This window comes from Prionailurus viverrinus, chromosome F1 (assembly GCF_022837055.1).
Source record: "Prionailurus viverrinus isolate Anna chromosome F1, UM_Priviv_1.0, whole genome shotgun sequence".
NCBI classification, from domain to species: Eukaryota; Metazoa; Chordata; class Mammalia; order Carnivora; family Felidae; genus Prionailurus; species Prionailurus viverrinus.
The window spans coordinates 605208-629786 of NC_062577.1; the positions used below are offsets into that span (position 1 = coordinate 605208).

The 24579-nt window shown below is 39.5% G+C and overlaps 1 protein-coding gene across 6 annotated transcripts in view; it reads right to left on the reverse strand.

The window, feature by feature from the left end:
• The window catches only part of CDC42BPA (CDC42 binding protein kinase alpha), a 323204-nt gene that overhangs the window by 231423 nt on the left and 67202 nt on the right, over window positions 1–24579 (reverse strand). For all 6 annotated transcript variants that reach the window (XM_047839756.1, XM_047839754.1, XM_047839753.1 and 3 more), the window contains exon 2: window positions 22279–22370. In XM_047839756.1, the coding sequence (XP_047695712.1) occupies window positions 22279–22370 (92 nt within the window). The remainder of the gene's footprint in view (window positions 1–22278; window positions 22371–24579) is intronic.

A 24579-nucleotide genomic window follows, 5' to 3' on the forward strand; every position in this document is an offset into this window, starting at 1 on the left:
TGGCCACGGAATATAAGGTCCACATACAATAACACGAACCACGTTTCTCCGCGCTAGTAAATGCCCACGTGTGCCGGCAGGAAAAGACGACTCATCAGTTACTGAATACTGTGTTCTTCATCGACCGAGTTGAGTTTGTTGTTCACATCTCTTATTCCTTACTGACCGTTGGCAACTTGCACCATCAGACAGGAAAACGGTGTTAAGATCTCCTACTACGGGGGAGTGTCAGCTCAAGCTTCAGACTTTAGCTCAGGTCATGATCTCGCGGTTCGCAAGTTTGAACCCCGCGTCGGGACTTCGGATTCTGTGTCTCCCTCTCTCTCTGCCCCTCCCCCACTCACGCTGTCTCTGTCTCTCTCTCTCTCCCTCCCTCTCCTCTCAAAAATAAACATTAAAAAAAAATCCCCTACTAGGAAATTCATATGCGTATCCTTTTACTTCTGTCCATTTTTGCTCTATATACATAAAAGCTATTAGGCAATACAAAGCTATAATGGGTGCGGTCTTTGTCCTTAGTTCCTGGCACACAGTTCCTAAAACCTCTGGAATCTGTGGAGAGATAAGGCTGTCTTCTGTATGTTAACGAGCGGGTTGGCAGCCGTGTCCCACGATAGCTTCCTGGCGGGTGGCCAGGAAGACCAGCTACAATGGGATGGAAAGCTTTTTACGGTTCAGCCCCACCCCCAACCTCCAGAGAAGGGGGCAGGTGCTGCAGGGTGAGCTGTTAACGGCCAATGATTTGGTCAATCCTGCCATGTAACAAAATCGCCACAACACCCCCCAACTGACGGGGTTCTGGGAGCTTCCAGGTTGGTGAACACGCCAAGGTGCTGGGAGAGTGGCACTCGGACAGGGCGTGGGAGCGACACACGCCTCCTCCACACCTGGCCCTGTGCGTCTCCTCCATTTAGCTGTTCCTGTATCCTTTATGTAGGTTTTAATGTTTTCATTATTTTATTCTTGAGAGAGAGAGACAGAGAGAGTAAGAGCAGGGGAGGAACAGAGAGAGAGGGAGACACAGAATCCGAAGCAGGCTCCAGGCTCCGAGCTGTCAGCACAGAGCCTGACGTGGGGCTCGAACTCACGAGCTGGGAGATCATGACCTGAGCTGACGTCGGTGCTCAACCGACTGAGCCACTATAATATTTTTCTCTCCTTGGTCACCCTGAAGATTACAATTTACAATAGCAACTTAGATTAGCATTCTTACCACCTCCCAATGATTAGGTCTTAAAACACATTAAGTCCATCTCCAACCTCCTACCCATTGTGCTGTCGCTGTCATGTAACTTCAATGTACATTTCCGTATGCCCCACAGAGCATCATTCTGTTTTATGCAGTCAACAAAAGACACATTTACCCTTTCTGAAGCTCTCCATCCTGTCCTACATTTCCCTGTTTTTTCTAGGATCATTTTCCTTCTACCTTAAGATTCCCTTTAGTATTGGGGCCCCTGGGTGGCTCAGTCAGTTAAGCGCTGGACTTCGGCTCGGGTCATGATCTCACAGTTCGTGGGTTCGAGCCCTGCATCACACTCTGTGCTAACCTCTTGCTCAGAGCCTGGAGCCTGCTTCGGATTCTGTGTCTCCTCCTCTCTCTGCCCCTCCCCCACTCGTGCTTTGTCTCACTCTGTTTCTCAAAAATAAAGGTAAAAAAAAAAAAAAAAAAGATTCCCTTTAGCATCTTCTTTAGTGTAAGTCTACTGAGGACAGATTTTCTGTTTTCTCTTTGTCTAAAAACATCTTTATTTTGCCTTCATTTAAGAAAAATTGAGACAGGGGTGCCTGGGTGGCTCTGTCGGTTAAGCGGCCGACTTCGGCTCAGGTCATGATCTCGCAGTCTGTGAGTTCGAGCCCCGCGTCGGGCTCTGTGCTGACAGCTCAGAGCCTGGAGCCTGTTTCAGATTCTGTGTCTCCCTCTCTCTGACCCTCCCCCGTTCATGCTCTGTCTCTCTCTGTCTCAAAAATAAATAAATGTTAAAAAAAAAAAAAAAAAGAAAAATTGAGACATAATTCACATACTGTAGAATACACGTATATACACACTTTGAAAGTGTGCAATTCACTGGTTTTCAGTATAATCACAAAGCTGTACAATCACCACTATCTAATGCCAGAATATGTTCACCACTCCCCACAACCCCCCCCCCCCCACCGCCACCCAGAAGCAAGCATGCCCCACACCCTCCTCCCATCAGCCCCTGATAGCCACTGATCTACTTTCAGTCTCTATGGATTTGCTCCTGGTATTTCATATAAATGACATCATACAATATGTGGTTGTCTGCCTCTGATTAATTTCACTCAGCATGATTTCAAAGTTCACCCCCTCTGTAGCCGTTATCAGTATTTCATTCCCTGTGGCTGAATAATATCCCATTGGATGGATATACCACATTTGTTTATCCACCCATCAGCTAACAGACATTTGGATTCCATGTCTGGGCTATTCTAAGGCTCCTATGCATGTTCATAGGTGGGTGTGTCTGTGTTCCATCCTCGTGGGTGTATATCTAGAAACAGAACTGCTGGATTGAATGAGTGTTTGTTTGTTTTAAGTTTTTTAATGCTTATTTATTTGAGAGAGACAGTGAGCAGGGAAGGGGCAGAGAGAGAGGGAGAGAGAGAATCCCAAGCAGGCTCCATGCTGTCAGCACACAGCCCGATGCAGGGCTCAAACTCATGAACCACGAGATCACGACCTGAGCCGAAATCTAGAGTCACGTCGCTTAAATGGCTGAGCCATCCAGGTGCCCCTGAATGCGTGTTTTCTAAAGCGGGCACACATTCTACATTCCCACCAGCAACGTACAAGAGTTCCAATCTTGCCACCTCTTCACCGACACTTGTTACGGTCTTTCATTACAGCCATGTTGGTGGGCCAGAAGTGGCATCTCATTGTGGTTTTGACTCGTGTTTCCCAAATGACTGATGATGTCGGGCATCTTTTCACGCACTTACTGGTCATTCATTTATCTTCTTTGGAGAAATGTCTACTGGAATCATCTGTCAATTTTTAGTTAGGTTATTTACATTTTTACTGTTGAGTTGTAAATGTTCTTTATATGTTCCTGGATACTAGACCTGCATGAGATTTTCTCCCATTCTGTGGACTCTTTTCACGTTCCCAATAGTGTTTTTTAGAAGCACAAAAGTCTTTACTTTTGATGAAATCTAACATCTATTTTTTCTTTGGTGCTTGTGGTCTTGGTGTATACTTAGGAAACCATTGCCCAACCCAAGGTCACAAAAATTTACACGTTTCCTTCTAAGAGTTAGAGTTTTAGCTCTTACGTCTAAGTCTCTGCTCTATTTTGAGTTAATTTTATACATGGTGTAAGGCAGGGTCCAACTTCATTCTTCTGCTTGTGGATCTCCAGTTGCTCCCGCACCATTTGTTGAAAAGACTATTTTTTTACACCCTTGAATGTTCTTGGTACCCTTGTCAAAAATCAACTGACCAGGGGCACCTGGTTGGCTCAGTCGATACAGTGTGTGACCGTGATCTTGAAGTCATAAGTTCGAGCCCCATGTTGGGGGTAGAGATAACTTAATAAAGGAAAGAACAGGACAAGACAGGAAAGGAAGAAATCAACTGCCATAGATGTATGTTTATTTCTGGACTTGGAATTGTATCCCATTGATCCATATGCGATCCTTAACCAGGAACACACTGCCTTGATTACTAGTACTAAAATCAGGAAGTGTGAGTCTTCCCACTTTGTTCCTTTCCAAAATCGTATTGATTATACCGGGCCCCATGCATTTCTACATAAATTTAAAATCAGCCCGTCAATTCCTTTTTTTTTTTTTTTTTAAGGTTTATTTTTGAGAGAGCGTGTGACGGGGGGAGGGACAGAGAGAGAGGGGGACAGAGGATCCAAACAGGCTCCAAGCTGGCAGCAGCGAGCCTCATACGGGGCTCGAACTCACAAACCGTGAGATCATCACCTGAGCCGAAGTCAGATGCTCAACCAACTCAGCCACCCAGGCGCCCCATAAAATCAATCTGTCAATTTCGACCCAAAAGGTAGCCTGGGTTTTGACAGGGGTTACACTGAAGCTACACACCAGTTTGGGGAGAAATGCCATCTCAACGGTATGAAGTCTTCCAACCTGTGAGTACAGGATCTTTGATTTGTCCAGGTCTTCTTTGATTGCTCTCAACATTTTCTAGTTTTGCTTTCATTCAACAGTAAATATTTTTGCTGGGTACAGAATCACAGGTTGACACGTTTGCTTCTTTCAGCAGTTTTAACATTTCCCATTACCTCCCACTCCCATCACTCCCCTTGTGAGCTGTCAAATTGCTTTTCAGAACTCGCATGTCCTTTTTCCACTAGCAGTTATAAAACCTTCTCTTTATCTGTGGTTTTCAGAAGTTTTGCTATTATATGCCTGGGTGTGTTACGTGCTGAGAAGTATTTATCCCGTCATGGAGTCACAGCAACTCTTGAATCTATGTGTAGATCTCTGTTCTGACTTATAGCTTTGAAAAGCTCTCACAGATTATCTCTTCAGATAGTGTTTCTGTCCCATTTTTTCTCTCTCATCTCCTTCTGGAACTATAAATACATACATGTTAATTTTTTCACTGTGTCTAACAGGAATCCTAATTTATGCTTTAATTTTCTGTCCATTTTTTCTCTCCGTACTTCAGCCCAGATATTTTCCACTGACCTAGTTTCCAGTCCACTAATCCTCTCTTCAGTTTTCTGTGGTTGCTACGAAACCTATCTCGTTTTAATTTAAACCGCTGTTTTCTTTCTACCCTAGGGTCAGATCACCGTAACGCCATCTGGGATTGATTACAACCGAGTTTCCGTCTTAGGAGGGCTGGCCTATTTCCGTGTGTCCTTTCATCTAAGGGGCGTAGCCCTTCAGGGGCCCCAATTAAATACCTAGAAAATTAGCAGAGTCCTCCTCTTTACTGAGACCTAATCTCCAACTTCTGTTTGCCCTACCTGTGAGGTTTCTGGAAGTTTTCTTCAGCTTCTCTGCCTCCAGACAACTGCCTCCAATGGGCAGGTAGAGCTAAATGCTGGGGATTCATATGTCCACAGACCTACTTCTCGGACTCATCATGCCCCTGAGGCCTTACTGATTTTACAGCTCTACACGTGCAGATACATGTATATTTTAATCAAATTTTCCAGTTGTTTTCAGCAGCAGAGTGCTGTGATAAAAGCAAGTGTGTCAGAATCAGAAGTTCCACAGATAGATAGATAATGTACATATATGTATATATATCTATATATATTATAGGTTATTATATATCTATATTATATATATATTATGGATTATTATATATCTATATAAATAGATAGATATCAGATAGTTCCATATAGATATGGATAGAGATAGAGATGTCAAATTTCTCAAAATATTCTACAGGATTGTGACTGGCATTTCGTAGAATTTATAGATCGATCTACAGAGAACCATCATATTTAGAAATACGTTACACCCTGTCTGAACATGGTCTGTTTTTCAGGTCTTTTCATCATATACTGTAAACTGTTCTCCATGTAAATCTTGACCATTGTTAAATCCTAGACACTTGTTTTTATTTTGTGAATGGTATCTTGTGTCATTATCTCATCTCTTCTAGAGGATTTTTCTTTTTTTTTTTTTTTTTTTTTTTTGAGAGAGAGAGAAACAACACGAGCAGGGGAGAAGGGCCGAGGGAGAGGGGGGCAGAGAGAGAGAGAGAGAGAGAGAGAGAGAGAGATTGAGACTCCCAAGTGCTGTCAGCACAGAGCCCGATCCCGATGCAGGGCTCAATCTCATGAGATTGTGACAAAAATACAAAATGATGGTGAGACTGTGAGCCGACACTCAACTGACTGAGCCACCCAGGTACCCCTTTTGCTAATTATTTTGAGTACAGAGGAATTCTGATTTTTGTAAACTGATCTTTTATTTGATAAATACCAAATTATCTTACTAGTATATGTATTTTGCCTGTTGTTTCTGGAGATTTTTATTTGTAGGTGACCTATAAATACAGATGTATCTCTTCCCTTCCAATCCTGTTAACTCATTTCTACTTATTTTCTTAATGTGCCGGCCAGGAACTCCAGTAACATGAAAAGCTGTAACAGCATAAAGCATGTTTGCTTTGTTCCTGACCTTAAGTGGCACGCATCTGAACTTTTCCCATTGAAAGTCTGCTTTAGGTTTTGGGACATACCCTTCATCAAATTAAAGACATTCCCTTTATTATTTTGAGTTTTTATAACAGGTATGTATTAACGTAATGCTTTTCTTTTTTTTTTTTTTTTAAGTTGACTTATTTATTGAGAGAGACAGAGAGAGAGACAGAGAGAGGGAGAGAAAATGAATCCCAAGCAGGTTCCTCACTGTCAGCACAGAGCCCGACACAGGATTGTGACCTGAGCTGAAACCAAGAGTCAGACACTCAACCAACTGAGGCACCCGGGCTCCCCTTAATGCTTCTTCTACAACTGAAATAATCACGAGCCATGATCCAACAAGTTTTAAGTATATTAACTTTTGTAAAGAACCAATTTGGGGATGTGATAATACCACTCTCTATTGAACAGATTTCCAGCCTTGCTTTCATTATTTCTTTCCTTCTTGTTTACCTTGTGATTCTTTTTCCAACTTCCTGAATTAAAATTTGGCTGATTAATGACCGTATTAGTTTGCTGAGGCTGCCCTAACAAGGTAGCTGGGTAGCTTAAACAACAGAAATGTGTTTTCTCTTACAGTTCTGGAGGATTGGAAGTCCAAGATCAAGGGGACGAGGTCGGTTACTTCCCAGTGTCATGAAGGATCTGTTCCAGGCCTCTCTCCTTAGCTCGACGTGCCATTTTCTCCCTGTATCTTCCATCATCTTCCCTCTGTCCAAGACTCGTCCCATTTCCCCTTCTTATGAGGAGAGCCATGGAACTACAGTAGGGCCCACACTAATGACCTCATTTCCACGTAGTTACCTCCATAAAGACTCCTCTGTTTCCAAACAGAGTCACATTCTGAGGTACTAGAGGTGGGGACTTCCACGTATGAATGCTTTTGAGGTTTTTTGAGGGCCTGGGGAGAGAGCCACAGTTCAGCCCGTAGCAGTTTCCTGTTTCCTGGTAAATGTATTATAAGCTATAAATCTCTCTTTAAGTATCTCACAGATTTTAAAATGCAGCATTTCCATTCATGTCTGATTACTCTGTAATTTCCCTTATGATCTATACTTTTAAGTATACAAGCATGGGTCATTTTTAGCGGACTGATACTAATTTCTCTATTTTATTAACGTCAGAGATACTGTCTGCATGATAGTGATATTTTGGGAAGTTACTCAGGCAGCCCTTCTCGTCTAGAACATGGTAAAGTTTAAGAATGATCCGCATGTGCTGGAAAAGAATGTGCATTCTCTGCTGGATACAGAGTTCTTTATGTTATCTGTTAGGTTCACGATCAACACGTCACCAAAACGCTCTGTGTCTCATCCCAGGGGCAATGAAGGTGAACATGGGTTCACGGGAAGCAGGCGCCAGGACTGGACACAGTTAACCGCGGGCTCGGGGTCTCCACAGCCCCGGCAAACCCAGGATCCAAACCCCAGAGTGCTGCGGCCCCAGCCACCCTTCCATGGCCAGGGTGCTGCCCGCGAAAGCAGACCCCGCTCTGCACCCCTGCGGAGGAACGGTTCAGCCTCCACGACGGGGACGTTGGCTAAGTGGACTGCCGGAGCCTTTCCCGGATAGACTGAAGCTGCCTCAGAGGGCGCGGTCAGCTAAGAAAATGAGTCTGCCTAAAAACCTGGGCCATCCAGAAATGGTGGCCAAACTATCTCAACATCCCAAAGACATCATCAACAGAATTCCAGGGTCTCTTCCCGGTTGGCTGGGCCACGAAAACCATTTCTGACCTTGCGAATGCCAACATGGAGACAGATGCCTGATGAAAACTGGTCCCCCGTTGTGCGGTCCGGGGATGACTGCACGGGGCCTTCCTCCCAGAGCCTGGAATTTCGGGACCAAGAAAGGCCTGGCCTCTGATGGCCTCATTATGATTCCCACGTGGGCTACAGACCTCCAGCCCCCTCCCCCCACGCGAGCACTATCTCAGCGGCCCTCAGTCACCAGCGGGCGGAGATGGAGACACTCCCAAGTGCAGTGGGCTCACGGCTACACTCCTTCCCACGGAGGGAGAAGCAGCCACCCGAGAACAGTGATGGCCGCTGGTTTTACCAGAGGGCCCAGCAGAGGGAGCCCTCCCTGTGCACGACGACTCCGGTGGTCCAAATCTGAAGTTCAACTGGGCACCCGCAAAATACAGGGAGGCCGCGCCAATGGCATCCCGGGCTGGACAGTGGAGAAGGCCACCCCCCGCTGGGGTCACGCCCAGGAGACAGTGGGGTGACGGCTGCTCCTCAAATCCTCCGAGAAGAGGCCACTGTGAAATCCATCGGAGGCTGTGGAACCCCGGGGCCCGGTCAGGAGCACAAAAACGCGGTGGCCTGCCGGAGCCCGGCTTTGTTGTGGTTTGTTCTCGTTTGTTCATAAGGCTGGGTGGGCGAAAGGAGAGCACGGCAGTAGCAACTCCTTTTATTCCTTCGGTTCCGGTAAGACTGAAGGTCTGGATAGTGGCTGGCGAGCTCCGGGGCCTGAAAGACTAGAGCGGGCCACGCCCTGCGTGTACTATTGAAGATGACCTTTTCTGGCTTCATCAGAGCTCCCACACGGAAAACGCCAGACCCTGGGTACCCGCAGCCTCCTCCGCGGGCGGATCCTTGCCGCTGACAGGCACCGAGCCCTTGCCATTTCCCGGTAAGGACCTGCGGGGCACGCACGGTGCCTGCGCCTCCAGATCCTGCTACAAGCACATCCCAATGCCTCCCCTGGAGCAGCTCCAGAGAGCAAACCTGAGGGACCTGAAGGGTGTGACTTCAGGTTTTCCAAAGGGATGGGAAATGAAATTCCTAACAATGATTGAAATTCCTGCATGTATTCAGTACCTCTTACCAAATAGTTACTTTCTAGATTTGGAATAAGAAGAGACATGCCAGCCCTTTAAATGAGGAAAGCCCTGGGGTGCCTGGGGGGCTCAGTCGATTGAGCATCCGACTTCGGCTCAGGTCATGATCTTGCGGTATGTGAGTTCGATCCCCGTGTGGGGCTCCGTGCTGACAGCAGCTCTGAGCCCGGAGCCTGCTTCATATTCTGTGTCTCCCTCCCTCTCTGCGCCTCCCCACCCCTCCCCTCCCCTCCCCTCCCCTCCCCTCCCCTCCCCTTCTCTCTCTCTCTCTCAAAATAAATAAAAAACATTAAAAACATTAATAAAAAAATTAATGAGGAAAGACACTTTGTCCAGGAGTCCCTAAATCTGTTGGAACCTTCCACTGTGGATACCCTCTCTGTTCTCTTCTGTGGCATGTTTTGTTTTGTTTTTGTTTTAAACAGAAGTTTTATTTGCAACGAACCTGATCATGTGAATGAACAACTCTAACACTGGCTAGAACTGCTGTGCTAGCTGCGGAACATAAATCCCAACAGAATAGCTTGAACAAAACAAAAGTAGGTGGGTGCCTACTAGATACAGATTTGACTGCCTCTAACCCCTTCGTGAAACTAGTCTGGGAGAAACCAGTTGTTACCATTTTTAAAAATCACTGCTTTACTCTACCAATCGTTTTAACACAGAATGGAATAAATATGCCACTAACAAGTTCTACCTTCAGAAAATCAAGACTTCTATTCTTGACTTGCCAATTCCTGAGAAGGGAGTTAAAAGCTCTATTTTAAACTACTGCAAGTTTTTAGATTCTCCTATGCAAATTTTATCTGTCGTCACTGTATATATTTTAAAGCTAATTTGTTAGATGAACGTGTATTCCACGATAATTACAGCTTCTTTTAAAAATTATTTTATAACATTTATAACCAATTATCACATATATAAGGAAAACAAAAGACATGTGGAGTTCAACACAGGCGTAAGGTGAACAACGTATAAAAACCAAGATCAAGAAACAGAACGTTGCAGCAACCAAGAAACCACCCACGCGCCTCCCCCCCTTCCCAGTCTACATCGTTACCCCGACTTTTGTGATGAAATCAGATCATCTGCATTCTTTCCTGTGTTGCCTCCTTCAACTCCACATATGGTCAGGTTTCAAACAAGGTCATTCTAGCCTCATGAGTTGGGCAGTGGTCCCTCTTTTTCTAACTTTTGGGGAAGTTAATATGTAGAATTACTTCTTCCTTAAGTTATTCACAGAACTTACAGGTTAATTTACCCCAACCTGGAAGAATTTTTAATGATTTTTTAAATAGATAATAAATTCATAAATAATTCATGATTCAATAAATAGGTAGTACTTCACAAATCAGAACAAAACTATTTCCGCTTAGAAGTGTCACTCCCACTCCAGTCAGTGTCTACCTGCACCCCGTTCCCTCTTGTCCCTGTACTTTACGATAATACGAGCATGGATCATAATATTTTAACGGAAAAATCTGTTTTCAACAAAAAAACAGCACTCTATAGCTATGATCCTGCGTCCTGTTTTACTTACTTTACAATACATCCTGGAGACCTCCGCGCAGGGGCACAGAGAACTCTTTCTTTACCGCGGCTGCAGTGTTCCAGGGTGTGGATAAACCATAGTTTATTCGACCTACTTTGGACACTTGTGTTATATTTGTCTCTTTTGTACACTTAAAAATCTGATCCATTTGTAGTTTGTCCTGATCTAGAATATGAATTTTGGGGTGCCTGGGTGGCTCAGTCAATTGAGCGTCCGACTGCGGCTCAGGTCATAATCCCCCGGTTTGTGGGTTCCAGCCCCACGTCGGGCTCTGTGTCGACAGCTCAGAGCCTGGATTCTGCTTCAGATTCTCTCTCTCTCTGTCCCTCCCCTGCTCATGCTCTGTCTCTCTCTGTCTCAATAATGAATAAACATTAAGAAAAAATTTTAGAATATGAATTTTAACTGGATCCACAAATGGGACTCTCCCAATCGGCTATCCTGTGGTCTCAAAGACCATGTATTAAAAACTCTCTTTTACACTAACTGGAGACACTGCCTTTCGTTAATATTACATTACTGCATGGATTTGAGCCTATTTCTGGACTTTATGTACTATTTCTCGAGGCTTTGTAACATGTGTTAATATACGGCAGGTCCATCACTGCTCCATTTTTCACAAGTTTTTCTGTTTATTCTTTTTTTAAAAGTTTATTACGAGAGAGAGAGAACATACGAGCAGGGGAGGGACCAAGAGAGGAGCGAGAGAGAATCCCAAGCAGGATCCGTGCTGTCAGGACAGAAACCATTGTGGGGCTCGATCCCATGAACCGTGAGATCACTGACCTGGGCCGAAATCAAGAGTCGGACGCTTAACTGACGGAGCCACCCAGGCGCCCATTTTCTGTTGATTCTTAATTACTTTCTTGTATAAATTGAAGAATCGGTCTAGTAATTAGCATATGTATTGAAATTATTTAATCTATTCATTTAGAGATAATTAACATTTTTATAATGTGGCAATCGTATTTTTCTCTTCCATTATTTTCCAACTGTGGTTGTTTACACATATAAAAGTTCATGACTTGTGTAGATGTATCATTATTGTTGACCTAACCCTTTAATTTATAGTAGCTTTCAGCATTATCTTGGAGCTCTTAGATATATTTTTTAGATCTATAATAACCTATTTGCAAACTGATGTTCTAAAACTCTTCCTTTTCAATTCTTATGCCCAAGTAATAAAGGCTTTTTGGCAAAAATTAAACATGTGTCTGGGTCATTCCAATTCATTTGTGTTTGACTCTAACTATGGGCAATTCATGTGATTCGGCTTTCTGGTTTGTGCGGTAGCAGAAAGGTAGAAGAAAGAGAGCAAGAGAGGAGCAAGGATGAGGCAAACAGAAAACAAAACAAAACAAAAAAAAAAAGACTCACACCTACATATATACTTCTATAACATATTTATAAATATTCATTCAGGTGGTCTAAACCAAGGCTTCAACAAACTATGGCCTCAAGGTCAACTATATTCCAATACCTGTCTTATAAATAAAGGTTTATATGAACACAGCCAAATCCATTCATGTACAAACTGCCCAGGACCATACTCACATTACAGGGACAGAGCAGGGTACTTGCCCAAACCAAACGGACGGTACAATCTAAAATATTTACTGTCTGGCAGTTCACAGAAGAAGTTTGTTGACCCACGGTTCTAAAGAGCCGGACTGAAGCTCAGAAATTACCTGAATGTGTACAAGATGCAAAACCTAACTATATGCCATCCATAAGAGATTCACTTTATATACAAAGGCAAAAAAAAAAAAAAACAAAAAACCTTAAGAAAGCTATATGAACATGAGACACACTAGAAGACCAGACAAGAAATAATTACATTGCAAAAAGGAAAATTCCATAATGATAAAAGGGTTGATGTATCAAAAATACGTAAAAATTGAGAAGTTATATGCCCCTTTGAAGAGTTTCAAAATGTATGAAGAGGAGGAACAGACATACCCACAATTGCATTTGAAGATTCTAAGAGCCCTCTCGCAAAAGAACTAAACAGAACTCACCATATTATGGAAGATTTTGTCGACAGCATCAACTCTCTTGACCTGACATGTATAAAAGACTACAAGCAACAAATGTAGAATAAAAAGTATTTTCATGTGCACATGAAGTTTTCAGAGATAAGCCATATTTTGACCACAGAATGAATTTCAATAAACCTCAAAAGTACAGAAAACTTAGAGTATGTCTGACCATGATAAAATAACTTCGATATCAATAAGATAACTCATACGGCCCCAAAATTATTAAAAGTAAACGCTACACTGAATAACTCAATCAAAAAAGATATCAAAGATAAATAGTATTTTGATATGAAGAATGAAAATATAACATCAAGGTATGTGGGAAGCACTTAATCCTTCTCAGGAGGAAATTTATAGTTCTAATGTGTAAATTGGAATGGAAAAGAATCAAAGATCTAGGATTTTACCTTGAGAAACTAGAAAAAAGTTGAGCAAATTAAACCCAAAGAAAGTATTAGGAAAGAAATAGCAAAGGTAAAAACATTAAAGTTAAAAAGTGACAAAATACAGACAATTCACAAACCTCAAGTAGCTTTGTTCAAAATTAATAACACTGAAAAACCTCTAAACATGACTGCCATGAAAAACAAAACTTACTGAAGCTGACCCAAGGTAAAATAGAAAACTGAATAGCTCTGTAACCATCAAGAAACTAAATTAGTAGGATTATATTCCCCACAAAAACAAAAAATTCCAGATGGTTTCACTGGTAAATTATCAAACATTTGGGGGGGGGGGGGAACAAATATACATAAAATATTTTTTTTTAAAAAAGCAAAAACAAAAACAAAACTCCTTCAATTCATTTTTAAGTCCAGCATAATATTAACATCAAAACTTGACACGGACATTATAAAAAGGAAATTATAGGTGAACACTCTCCATGAATTATAGATATGAAAATAGTTAAGAAAATACTAAGGAACTACTGAATAGGGCAATATCTCAAAAGAATAGTAAGTCATGACCAACTGGAATTTATCCCAGAGGTTACTTTAATATTTGAAAAATCAATCATATACCAAAGGCATAATCTGTGAAAGAAATAATTGATAAGCTAGACTTCGCCAAAATTAAAAACTTCTGCTCTGTGACAGACACTGACCTGGGAGAAAATATTGGCAAAAGACACACGATAAAGGACTGTTATCCAAAATAAACAAAGAACTCTTAAAATTCAACATGAGGAAGACAAACCAACCCATTAAAAAATGGGCCAAAGGTGCTCACAGACGTCTCACCAAAGAAGATACACAAAGAAGCCTGTGGAAAGATGCTCCACACCACCCTGGGGACTGCAAGTTAAAACAACCATGAGATACAACTACACACCTGTTAGAATGACCAAAATTTAAAGCACTGAACGCCCCAAATGCTGACAAGGATATGGAGGCTACAAGAACTCTCATTCATTCCTGGTGAAAATGCAAAATGGTACCGGCCACTTTGGAAGGCCTTCTGGCAGTTTCTTACAAAACTTTAATAATGCTCTTATGTCAGTCAATCCAGGAATCATGCTCTTTGGTATCTGCCCAAAAGAAATGAAAACTTATGTCCATACAATAACCTGCATGTGGGTATTTATGGCAGCTGTATTCATAATTGCCAAAAGTTGGACACAACCAAGATGTCTTTCAGCAGGCAAATGGATAAATAAAAACAGTGGCATATTTGGACAATGGTATGTCATTCAGCACTAAAGAGAAATGAGCGATCAAAAGCCATAAAAAGACATGAAGGGAACTTAAATGAACATGGACGAAGGCACTCTGAAAAGGCTACATCCTGTATAATTCCAACTATCGGACATTCTGGAAAAGGCAAGACTGTAGAGATGGTAAACAGATCGGTGACAGAGGATGAGGGGAGGGAGGATGATAGAGCAGAGGATTTTTGAGGCAGTGAAACCATTCATGCGACACTACATGGTGGGTATGTGTCTTTATACATTTGTTCAGACCCAGACAATGGGCAGCACCAAGAGCGAACCCTAATGTAAACTGTGGACCTTGGGTGATGACGATGTGTCACTGCAGAGTCACAGACTACACACAAATGTATCACTGGAGTGCAGGATGCTGACAGTGGGTGAGGCTGTGCACATGTCAGTGCGGGGTACATGGGAACTCCCTGTACTTTCCACTCAATTTTGCTATGAACCTAAAACTGCGCTAAAAATTGGTCTATTTTTAAAAAGTCAATCAAATAACTAACCGTACTAACAGAATAAAAGGGAGAATCTATATGATAATTTCACCAGATGCCAGAGAAGCATATGACAAAATTCAGCACCCATTAGTTATTAAATTTTTTAAACTCTCAGCAAACTAGTAATAGAAGACAGTATCTTCAATCGGTTAAAAGGCACCTCCACCAACATTTACCATTAACGCCATACGTAGGCAGTGAAATGCCGAATTCTTTGCCCCAAAGCTCAGGAATAGGTGTCTCAGGACACCTATTCAGTATTTCCCTTGGGATCTGAACTAGTGCAATAAGTCAAGATAAAGAAATAGAAGGTAGAAAGTCTGGAAAATAATTAGGAAATTGTCCCTAGTCTCAGACAAGGTGATTGTTTACAAGAAAATCTAAGAAAACAGCAATTAAAATGATAAAAAACTGTCCAAAAAATAGTAAGTGAATTGAGGAAATCACGTCAGATACAAAAGTCACTGATGTATCTACATATTAGCAGCATTCTAGCTAAACATAAAAATTTTCAGTCTCATCTACCATAGCATCAAAAAACATAATATACTTAAGAATAAATTTAACGAAGTATGAACGAAACTGTATACTAACATAAGACAATCCTAAGAAAAGTTAAAATACACCTTAAAAAAAACAAGAGAAATACCCTGTTTATGAACTAGCAGACTCAACATTATTTATATGTCAGTTCTACCAAAACTGATCTATAATTGAATATGAACCCATGTTCAATGATGAGTAGGCATTTACGGAAACTGACACAGATTTTAGAATGTATGCAATACGGCAACAATCCTAGAAGAGCTAAAACAATTTTGAAAGAGAACAACGTAGAAGGACTTACCCTCAGACTTCGCTACATGCTCTCAACTTTTCAGTGTAAAGCTGGAGGGATCAAAACCAAGATAGTAGGAGACTGGCATAGGACAGACAGAGAGATCAATGAAACAGAATAGGAAAAGCAGAAAAAGATCAAGATTTATCTGGTCAACTGATATTTCTGACAAAGGTGCTGAAGTAATTCAATAGGGGGAAAACAGCTTTTTTCACTAAATGGTGCGGAAACAACCGCCTATCCATTAGGAAATAAATGAACCTCAATCCTTAGCTCACGTGACACGTGAATTCATTCAAAATCAAAATAAATCACCAAACTACACATCATAAGAGCTAAAGTTATAAAACTTTCAGGAAAAAACAGAAATCTCTTTGTGACCTGGGTACGAACCCGAATTTCTTAGAAAGTACATAGAAAACAATAACCATGGGAGAAAAAAATTCATAATTATAGCATCAAAATTGAAAACTTCTGCTCATAAAAACATTTTTCAGAAAATTAACAGGCAAGCCACACAGCCTGTGAGAAAATACTGACAAAACATCTATCTGACAAAGGACTTTTACAAATATAAAATATAATGAACTCCTAGAACTCAATAATGAAAATACAAATACCTCAATTTTTAAAAATGAGCAAAACATGTGAACACATACTTCACGAAGAAGATAGAAGAATGGTAAATAAGCCACAGAAACACCTATAACAATGCTATTTAAGACCATGAGCGACTATTACACACCCACTAGACTAACAACAAAAAAGTATTGGTGAGAACCACGGAACGTGATAGGAATGTAAAGTGGTATAACCTCCTTAGAAAAAAATGTGCCGGGTTCTTTTAAATTTAAACATACACCTACCAATAACAGAGAAGTTCCAGTAGCAGGTTTTGTCCAAAGAAGAGAGAAATGTATTTCCATAAATACTTGCACAATAATATGCGTGTCGGCTCTATTCCTAATAGCCAAAAACTAGAAACAGCCCAAATGCTCATCAACAGAAGAATGGATAAATTGTAATATAGTAATAAAATAATATGTTAATCGGCAATAAGAAGAGAATATTCATACATTCAATCACAAGGATGGATCTCATCAGACATATTCTGAGCAAAAGAATTTGTACACCAAAAAGTACCTATGGTATGATTCCATTTACGTGAAATTTTCAAAAACCCAAAACTAATCCACAGTGAAAATTTAGAACAGTGGTTGCCACTTGGGAGCTATGGGAAAGTGACAGGAAAGGGAGCTTGCTAGGAAGATGGAAATATTCTGTATCTTCAATAAGGGTTATCTTATCTCTCAAAACTAACAGCATTATATGTATATATAATTAGTGTACTTCAACATGTATAAAATTTACCTCAGAAGAGCTAGACAACCAAAAAAAAAAAAAAAATTACACTCCTAGTCTCAATGGCTTCACTAGTTTTCAAAGAAATACTACTAATCCTCTACAAACTCTTTCAAAAAAACTGAGAAAGCAGGAACACTTCCCAAATTGTCTTATGAGTTAGGTATATCATTCCAAAATTAACAAGATAGGTACATTAAAGGCCAATCTTTCCCGTGCACATAAAACAAAAAACTGCTAAACAAAATATCAGCAAACCAACCCAACTTACATATATTAAAATGATACATCAGGAACAACTGAACTTATACAATAATGCAGTATTGATACCTTTAAAAACTAACCAATATAATCCCAACAGTAACCAAATAAAGAAGTTAAATCATATCATCAAAACACATATAGAAAAAGCTTTTGATAAAAGTTAACTCCTATGCATGGCAAAAACTCTCAACAGACTAGGACTATAAAGAAAACTTCCTTAACCTGAAAAAGAGTAACAGTACAAACAAAAAAGCTGTAGCAAACTTCAAACCCAATAGTAAAATACTGCACACTTCCTCCTGAAATCACAAATCAGGTAAAAATTCTATTTTTACCACTTGAATTCAACATTTTCTGGAAGATCCTCTCCACTGCAATAATACAAGATAAAGAAATAAAAGGCATAAGGATTGGGAAGAAAGAAAACAAAAGCTGTCATTATTTAGAAATATGATTATGAAAAATTCAAAAAACTTACATATAAACTAAATTAATATGTCAAGATCCTTATATACAAGATGAATATACAAAAATCAATTGTATTTCTATTCTAGCAACAAAGTTATTAGCAAACAGAATTCTATAAAAAGCTCATCCACAAACACCGAACACTCATAAATAAATGTATAAAACCCACAAAGAATAAAATGAACCTTGACCTGTACCTCAAGAAATACAAAATAATCGATACCAGATGGATCAAAAACTGAAATATAAAAGATATTTTTAAAGATTATAGAAGATGACACAAGAAAATGTCTAAATGACCTTGAGGTTAGAAAAAAAACTTCTTTCAAGGAACACAAAAAGGGCTGATCAATAAAGAAAAGTTTAATTAACTGGTCTTCACTAAACCTAAGAACTTCTCTTCAATAAAAAATCCATATGGAGAGGGAAAAGCCAAGCCACAGGAAGGAAGAGATATTTTATTTAATACACACACAATTATCTCCAACAAAGGACGTAAATCCAGAATATATACCAGTAAGTCCAACAACCCACTCCCAATTCCCCAACCTCAGAATGTGCACTTCATGAAAAAAAAAAAAATCTAAGTTATATAAAGTGATATGAAAATGGGCTTAACTTATAGAATTTGTAAAGAAATCTTAACTTAAGGAAAATGTAAGATAAAATCATAATTCAGTGTTACTATTCATTCACCAAAAAAAAAAAAAAAATGGCTTAAAGGTAATAAAAAAAAAAAAAAAATTACCAAGTATTGGTGAGGCTGTAACGCAACTGAGACCTTAATATATTGTTGGTAGGTGTACTGGTAAAAATGATAAATGGGTAACCACTTGGGAAATTATCTGGCACTATCTACTAAGCCTGAATATGCCCACCCAGTGACCCAGCAATTCCACTCCTAAGTTTACATCCAACACAAATGAGTGTCTTGCCTCCCAAAAGACATGTACAAGAACATTCGTAACAACATTAATAACGTGGCCATAAACCATCAACCACTTGAATCCCCACAACATTAGTATGAATAAACAACTTGTGGTATATTTATACAGAGGAGTACTATGAACCAATACAAACAAAGATGAATAACACAAGCATAATCTTGAGCAAAATAAGTCACAAACAAGCACATATATTAGAATTCCATTAATATAAAATTCAAAAACAGGTAAAATAAGTCTACGGTGATAAAGTCAGCAGAGATGGTTAATATGGAGGTACTTACTCACATAGAGGAGGCAATGCATGCCTATCCTGGTCTGCATAATGGTGACACAAGTTCATGCAAATGCAAAAATCCACTGAGTTAGGCATGCATATAACTCAATTTTTAAAAAATTTTAAGACCTTAAAATAAACATATTTTCAGACAAATAAAAGCAGACAGTTTTTATCATCAAACATGATGAAATACTAAAAAGAATTTTTAAGCCAAAATGAAATGGTATCAAAGGGAAGTATGTGAATGTAAAGTATGTGACTATGAAGAGCAACAGAAAATGTAAATGTATGAATAAGCCCATGTGAACAGGGACAGTAATTTTTAAGGTTTTAAATATATGTAGAACTAAAAACATAAGAGCAATGACAAAAAAGGTAGAAGTCAGGTAAATGAGAATCGGCAAAACACAAGTTTACCAAGGACACATGTGGCAATCTCTAGGGAAACCAACAAAAAGTAAAACTAAGAAATTAATAAATGAGAGAAAAAATAATTTAAAATACTCCATTAATCCAGGAATTGGGAGACACATAATACAGAATGGGCAAGACAAATATAGAAAAAAAATTACAGTACGTAGTGTATTTACACTAAATATCAACTGACTATATACTCCAACTAAAAGACAAGAGATTATCAGAGTGGATTAAAAAACAAAAACTGGGGCGCCTGGCTGGCTCAGCTGGTAGAGAATGCGACTCTTGATCTCAAGGTCATGAGTTTGAGCCCCACACTGTGGGTAGAGTTTACTTTAAAAAACAAAACAAAAACTATATTCTACTTAACAGTAAACATACATAAGATTCTAAAAAGCTAAAACTACAAGGAAGGAATAAGATATTTAATGCAAATGCTAATAAAACGAGCTGAAATCATTCTACTGATGTCAAATTAAGGACAATTTAACTCCAAAAGCATTACTTAGAGATGACAAGGATCATTCCACTATGATAAAAGAGTTAATCGCCAGGAAGATATAACTTTATATTTGTTATCAGTGAAAACTGAAAGAAAGAAAATAAAGAATAAATAAGGAAATGACAGATCAAGCAGAGACAATAATGAAGTAAGGATGTGGAAGATTTAAACAAGGTTAATGAATTTAACCTAATTAGTATTTCTAGAACAATGCACAGCAAATTTCTAAAGACTGAAATCACACAGGGGCGCCTGGGTGGCTCAGTCAGTTAAGCGGCCAACTTCGGCTCAGGTCATGATCTCGCGGTCCGTGAGTTCGAGCCCTGCGTTGGGCTCTGTGCTGACTGACTGACAGCTCAGAGCCTGGAGCCTGTTTCAGATTCTGTGTCTCCCTCTCTCTGATCCTCCCCCGTTCATGCTCTGTCTCTCTCTGTCTCAAAAATAAATAAACGTTAAAAAAAAAAAATTTAAGACTGAAATCACACAGTAACTGTTATGGAATTACACTGCAACTCAATAACAGAAATATAACTACAAAACCCTCTAAATATTTAGAAATTGGGCAACAAACTTCTAAAGTAATCAATTTTTAAAAACCACACAAGTAGTGGAAATTTACAATCATACTGGAAATCACACTGTATTTTGAGCAAAATAACAATGAAAACATGACATGATAAAACTTATCAGCTGTAGCTAAAGCTACTTAGAGGAAGATGGATAGCCTTAAATACACATATGGAAAGAAGGGCTACACATCAATGCTGTAAGTATCTATCTCCAAAAGCTATGAAAAGGATAGCAAGTTAAAACCAAAGAGAATAGAAGGAAGAAAATATTAAGAGCAGAAATTTTTGAAACAGAAATCGAATCTACAACAGAAAAACTCAAAAGGCAAAGGTTAATTCATTGAAAAAATAATAAAACCGATAAAGCTCTGGCATGACAAATGAAAAAAGCAACAGGTAAAAATAATCAATAGAGTATTAAGTGTGAAAAATTAGATGACATGGATGGACTCAATCCAAACTAGTCTGATTTCCACTACAGATATTCAATACATAATCTCAAACAGTGTCACCAGCAACCTCGAGGGCCCACGGTTTGACAAGTGAAATCTTCTAAGCACGTAAAGAAAAAATAATAACAATCTTCCCAAACTCTACCAGAGAATGGTAAAGACGGAATACAATACCTCCCTCTTTTTATGAGGCCAGCATAATCAAAACACCAACATCTGATGAGGATTTTAAGTAGGAAAATTACAGGCCAATTTCTCTCAAAGATCCTAAGCACGTACACATGTTCACAGAGCAAACCAAGAGCAAGGAAACATAAAAAGGGTAATACAAAGTTGGGCTTAGGTTAGAAATGCCAGGTTAGTTTAACATTTGAAAATAAACTGGGGTAATTCAATACATTAACAGAGCAAGAGAGAAAAGCCTTAAGTGTCTCAAAAGATGCTGATAAAACATCTTAAAATCCAACACAATCCATAATTGAAAAAGTAAAATTAGCTAGGTTACTAGGTGCAAAGTCAAACAAAATTCAATTATATTTCTAACTATTAGCAAAAAAAAAAAAAAAACAAAAAAAAAAAACCCTAGAAAATGAAATCTAACAATTCTAATTAAAATAACAAAGAATGTCACATTCCTTCATTGATTGGCTGACCTAGCGTTAAGATGTCAATTATCCACAAATGGATGTCTAAAGAAGTTTTTTTTTTTTTAAGGGTATTCATTTATTTGGGTGGGGGGTGGGCACGAGCAGGAGAGGGGCAGAGAGAGAGAATCCCAAGCAGGCTCCACGCTGTCAGCGCAAAGCCCAATGGGAGGCTCTGTCTCATGAACCGAGAGATCATGACCTGAGCCAAATCCAGAGTCAGAGCTTAACCGACTGAGCCACCCGGGTGCCCCTACAAACTGATCTCTAGTTTCAGTGTAATCCTAATCAAAAGTCAAGCAGATGTATGGGTATGGATTTTTAAGAGTAATTCTGAAATTGAAATACTCACTGTAAAATTACATGAAAATATAAAGGGCCAAGAACAGAGGAGGAGAGGGAGGATGTCGGAGGATATACACTACCAGATACGGAAACTTCTTAATCTAGAGTAACGTAAACCAAGTGTGGCAGTGGCACGACGAGAGACAAATAAGCCGTTGGAGGAGAAGAGAGTCCAGAAGCATCCTCAACCTTACACTGACATATGAAGAAGAAAAACATCTTGGAAAAAAATTCCACGCAGAAATATTTCATTCAAAACTCTAACATATTTTCTGATCAACTGTATCAATTACGACATCAAGGAAATCAGACTTGAGTTAAATTGCCTCACAGACTGTATAAAATCGCTTCCAAACCAAGTAGCAGAACTTTTATAAAAACTCTTTCTTACCTCTCCAAAAGCTCCTCGACCAATCACCTTCAATATCTCAAAGTCTTCTCTATGTAGACGCATCTGTTTCACTTTAGAAGTAAATGGTTTGGCTGAAACAAAAGAGCAACATTAGTCACTTTCTTAATGAAATGTGATGCAAATTAGGTACATATAATGGTATTTCTTAAACAACAAAAATTCAAGTTATGATTAAGAATGAAGTCAAAGTGTTTCATAATCCCACCACACTATATTGAGAATAGATTTAATATCCATAAGAAAACAATTTCCCTTATTTCTTTTCCTTTTTTTAATGTTTATTTTTGAGAGAGACAGAGCAGGAGCAGGAGAGGGGCAGAGAGAGGGAGACCCCGAATCCGAAGCAGGCTCCAGGCTCTGAGCTGCCAGCACAGAGCCCAACGTGGGGCTCGAACTCACAAACTGCCAGATCATGACCTGAGCGGAAGTCAGATGCTTAACCAACTGAGCCACCCAGCGCCCCAATTTCCTTTATTTCTTATATGTGAATACATTTTTGTTGACAACATATTGTTAAACAGCTAATAACATATGAAATAATGCAAAGTAACAGGGAGGTACAAACGAGACCAGTTTATTTTCATGCTAAACATTCTGCATATTCTAGCTCTCAATGCTAGACACATACTTGAACACAAATGTCTGAGAAGTAAAAGCAAATTTCGTGGTACCCAAGGGAGTTTCAGCCAAGAAAATGCAGATTTCTTTCACATTCATTCATTCATTTATCCTTTTAACACACCCTCAGCAAGAATTTACACTATACAAAGCATGGTGGCAATCACCAGAGTCTGAACAAATAAGATTACAATACGGTACCTTCCTTCAAGAAGTTCTGAGGCTTTAGGACAGAGAGTAGGCACACGTACAAAATGTAACAATGTGATGAGACTTCTAATGGAGGTAAACAAAGTACTTCAGACGAGTGAGAACAGAAAACTAAGAATTCGCGGATATACCACAGGAACTGGACCTTGAGGACTAAGTAGAATTTTGCTACTTTGACTGGGTTTGCAGTGTAGACATTCCAGGCACAGGAGGCAATACAAGCAAATGAAGAGAGGAGGGAAATTAATTTGAGGTGCTAACAAGCAATAATCCATTGTCGTTATAGAATTTTGAGAAGAAATGCAAAGAAATTGAAGATGGAAAGTGGAAAACATAAATGGCCTTAAATATCATGGAAAGAATTTAGACATATTATTAATTATAAGGGATAAATTGACATTTTTTAAAATTACAGAATCAATGTACATTCTGCTGCCTCTAAGACAAATTTAGACCTGCTTCCTTCCTTCCCCTCATGTCCCTCTTTATTCTCACACAAAAAGGAGTAATATGATTAAAAGGTCATTATGTATGGATATCTGCAAATCAATCAGTGTGATACACCACATTAATAAAAGAAAGGACAAGAACCACATGATCTTCTCAACAGATGCAGAAAAAGCATTTGACAAAATAGAGCATCCTTTCTTGACAAAAACCCTCAAGAACGTAGGTTTAGAGGGAACATACCTCAACATCATAAAGGTCATATATGAAAGACCCACAGCTAATATCATCCTCAATAGGGAAAAACTGAGAGCTTTTCCCCTAAGGTCAGGAACACAACAGAGACGTCCACTCTCACCACTGTTGTTCAACATAGTACTTGAAGTCCTAGCCTCAGGAATCAGACAACAAAAAGAAATAAAAGGCATCCAAATCAGCAAGGAAGAAGTCAAACTTCCCACTCTTTGCAGAGGAAGTGATATTCCACATGGAAAACCTGAAAGACCCCACCAGAAGTCTCCTAGAATGGACACATGAAGTCAGCAAAGTCACAGGACACAACATGTTGCATTTTTGTACACCAACAATGAAGAAGAAGAGAAATCAAGGAATCGATCGATCCCTTTTACAATTGCACCAAAAACCGTAACATACGAGGAATAAACCTAATCAAAGAGGTAAAAATTAGATCTGTACTCTGAAAGCTATAGAACGCTTATGAAAGAAACTGAAGACACAAAGAAATGGAAAAACATTCCACGTTCATGGATTGAAAGAACAAACACTGTTAAAATGTCTATACAACCCAAAGCAATCTACACATTCAATGCAGTCCCTATAAAAATAACACCAGCATGTTTCACAGAGCTAGAACAAACTATTCTAAAATTTGTACGGAACAGAAAAGTCCCCAAATAGAAAAGCAAAGTGGGAGTCATCACAATTTCAGACATCAAGCTGTATTATAAAGCTATAGCCATCAAGGCAGTATGGTAGTGGCAAAAG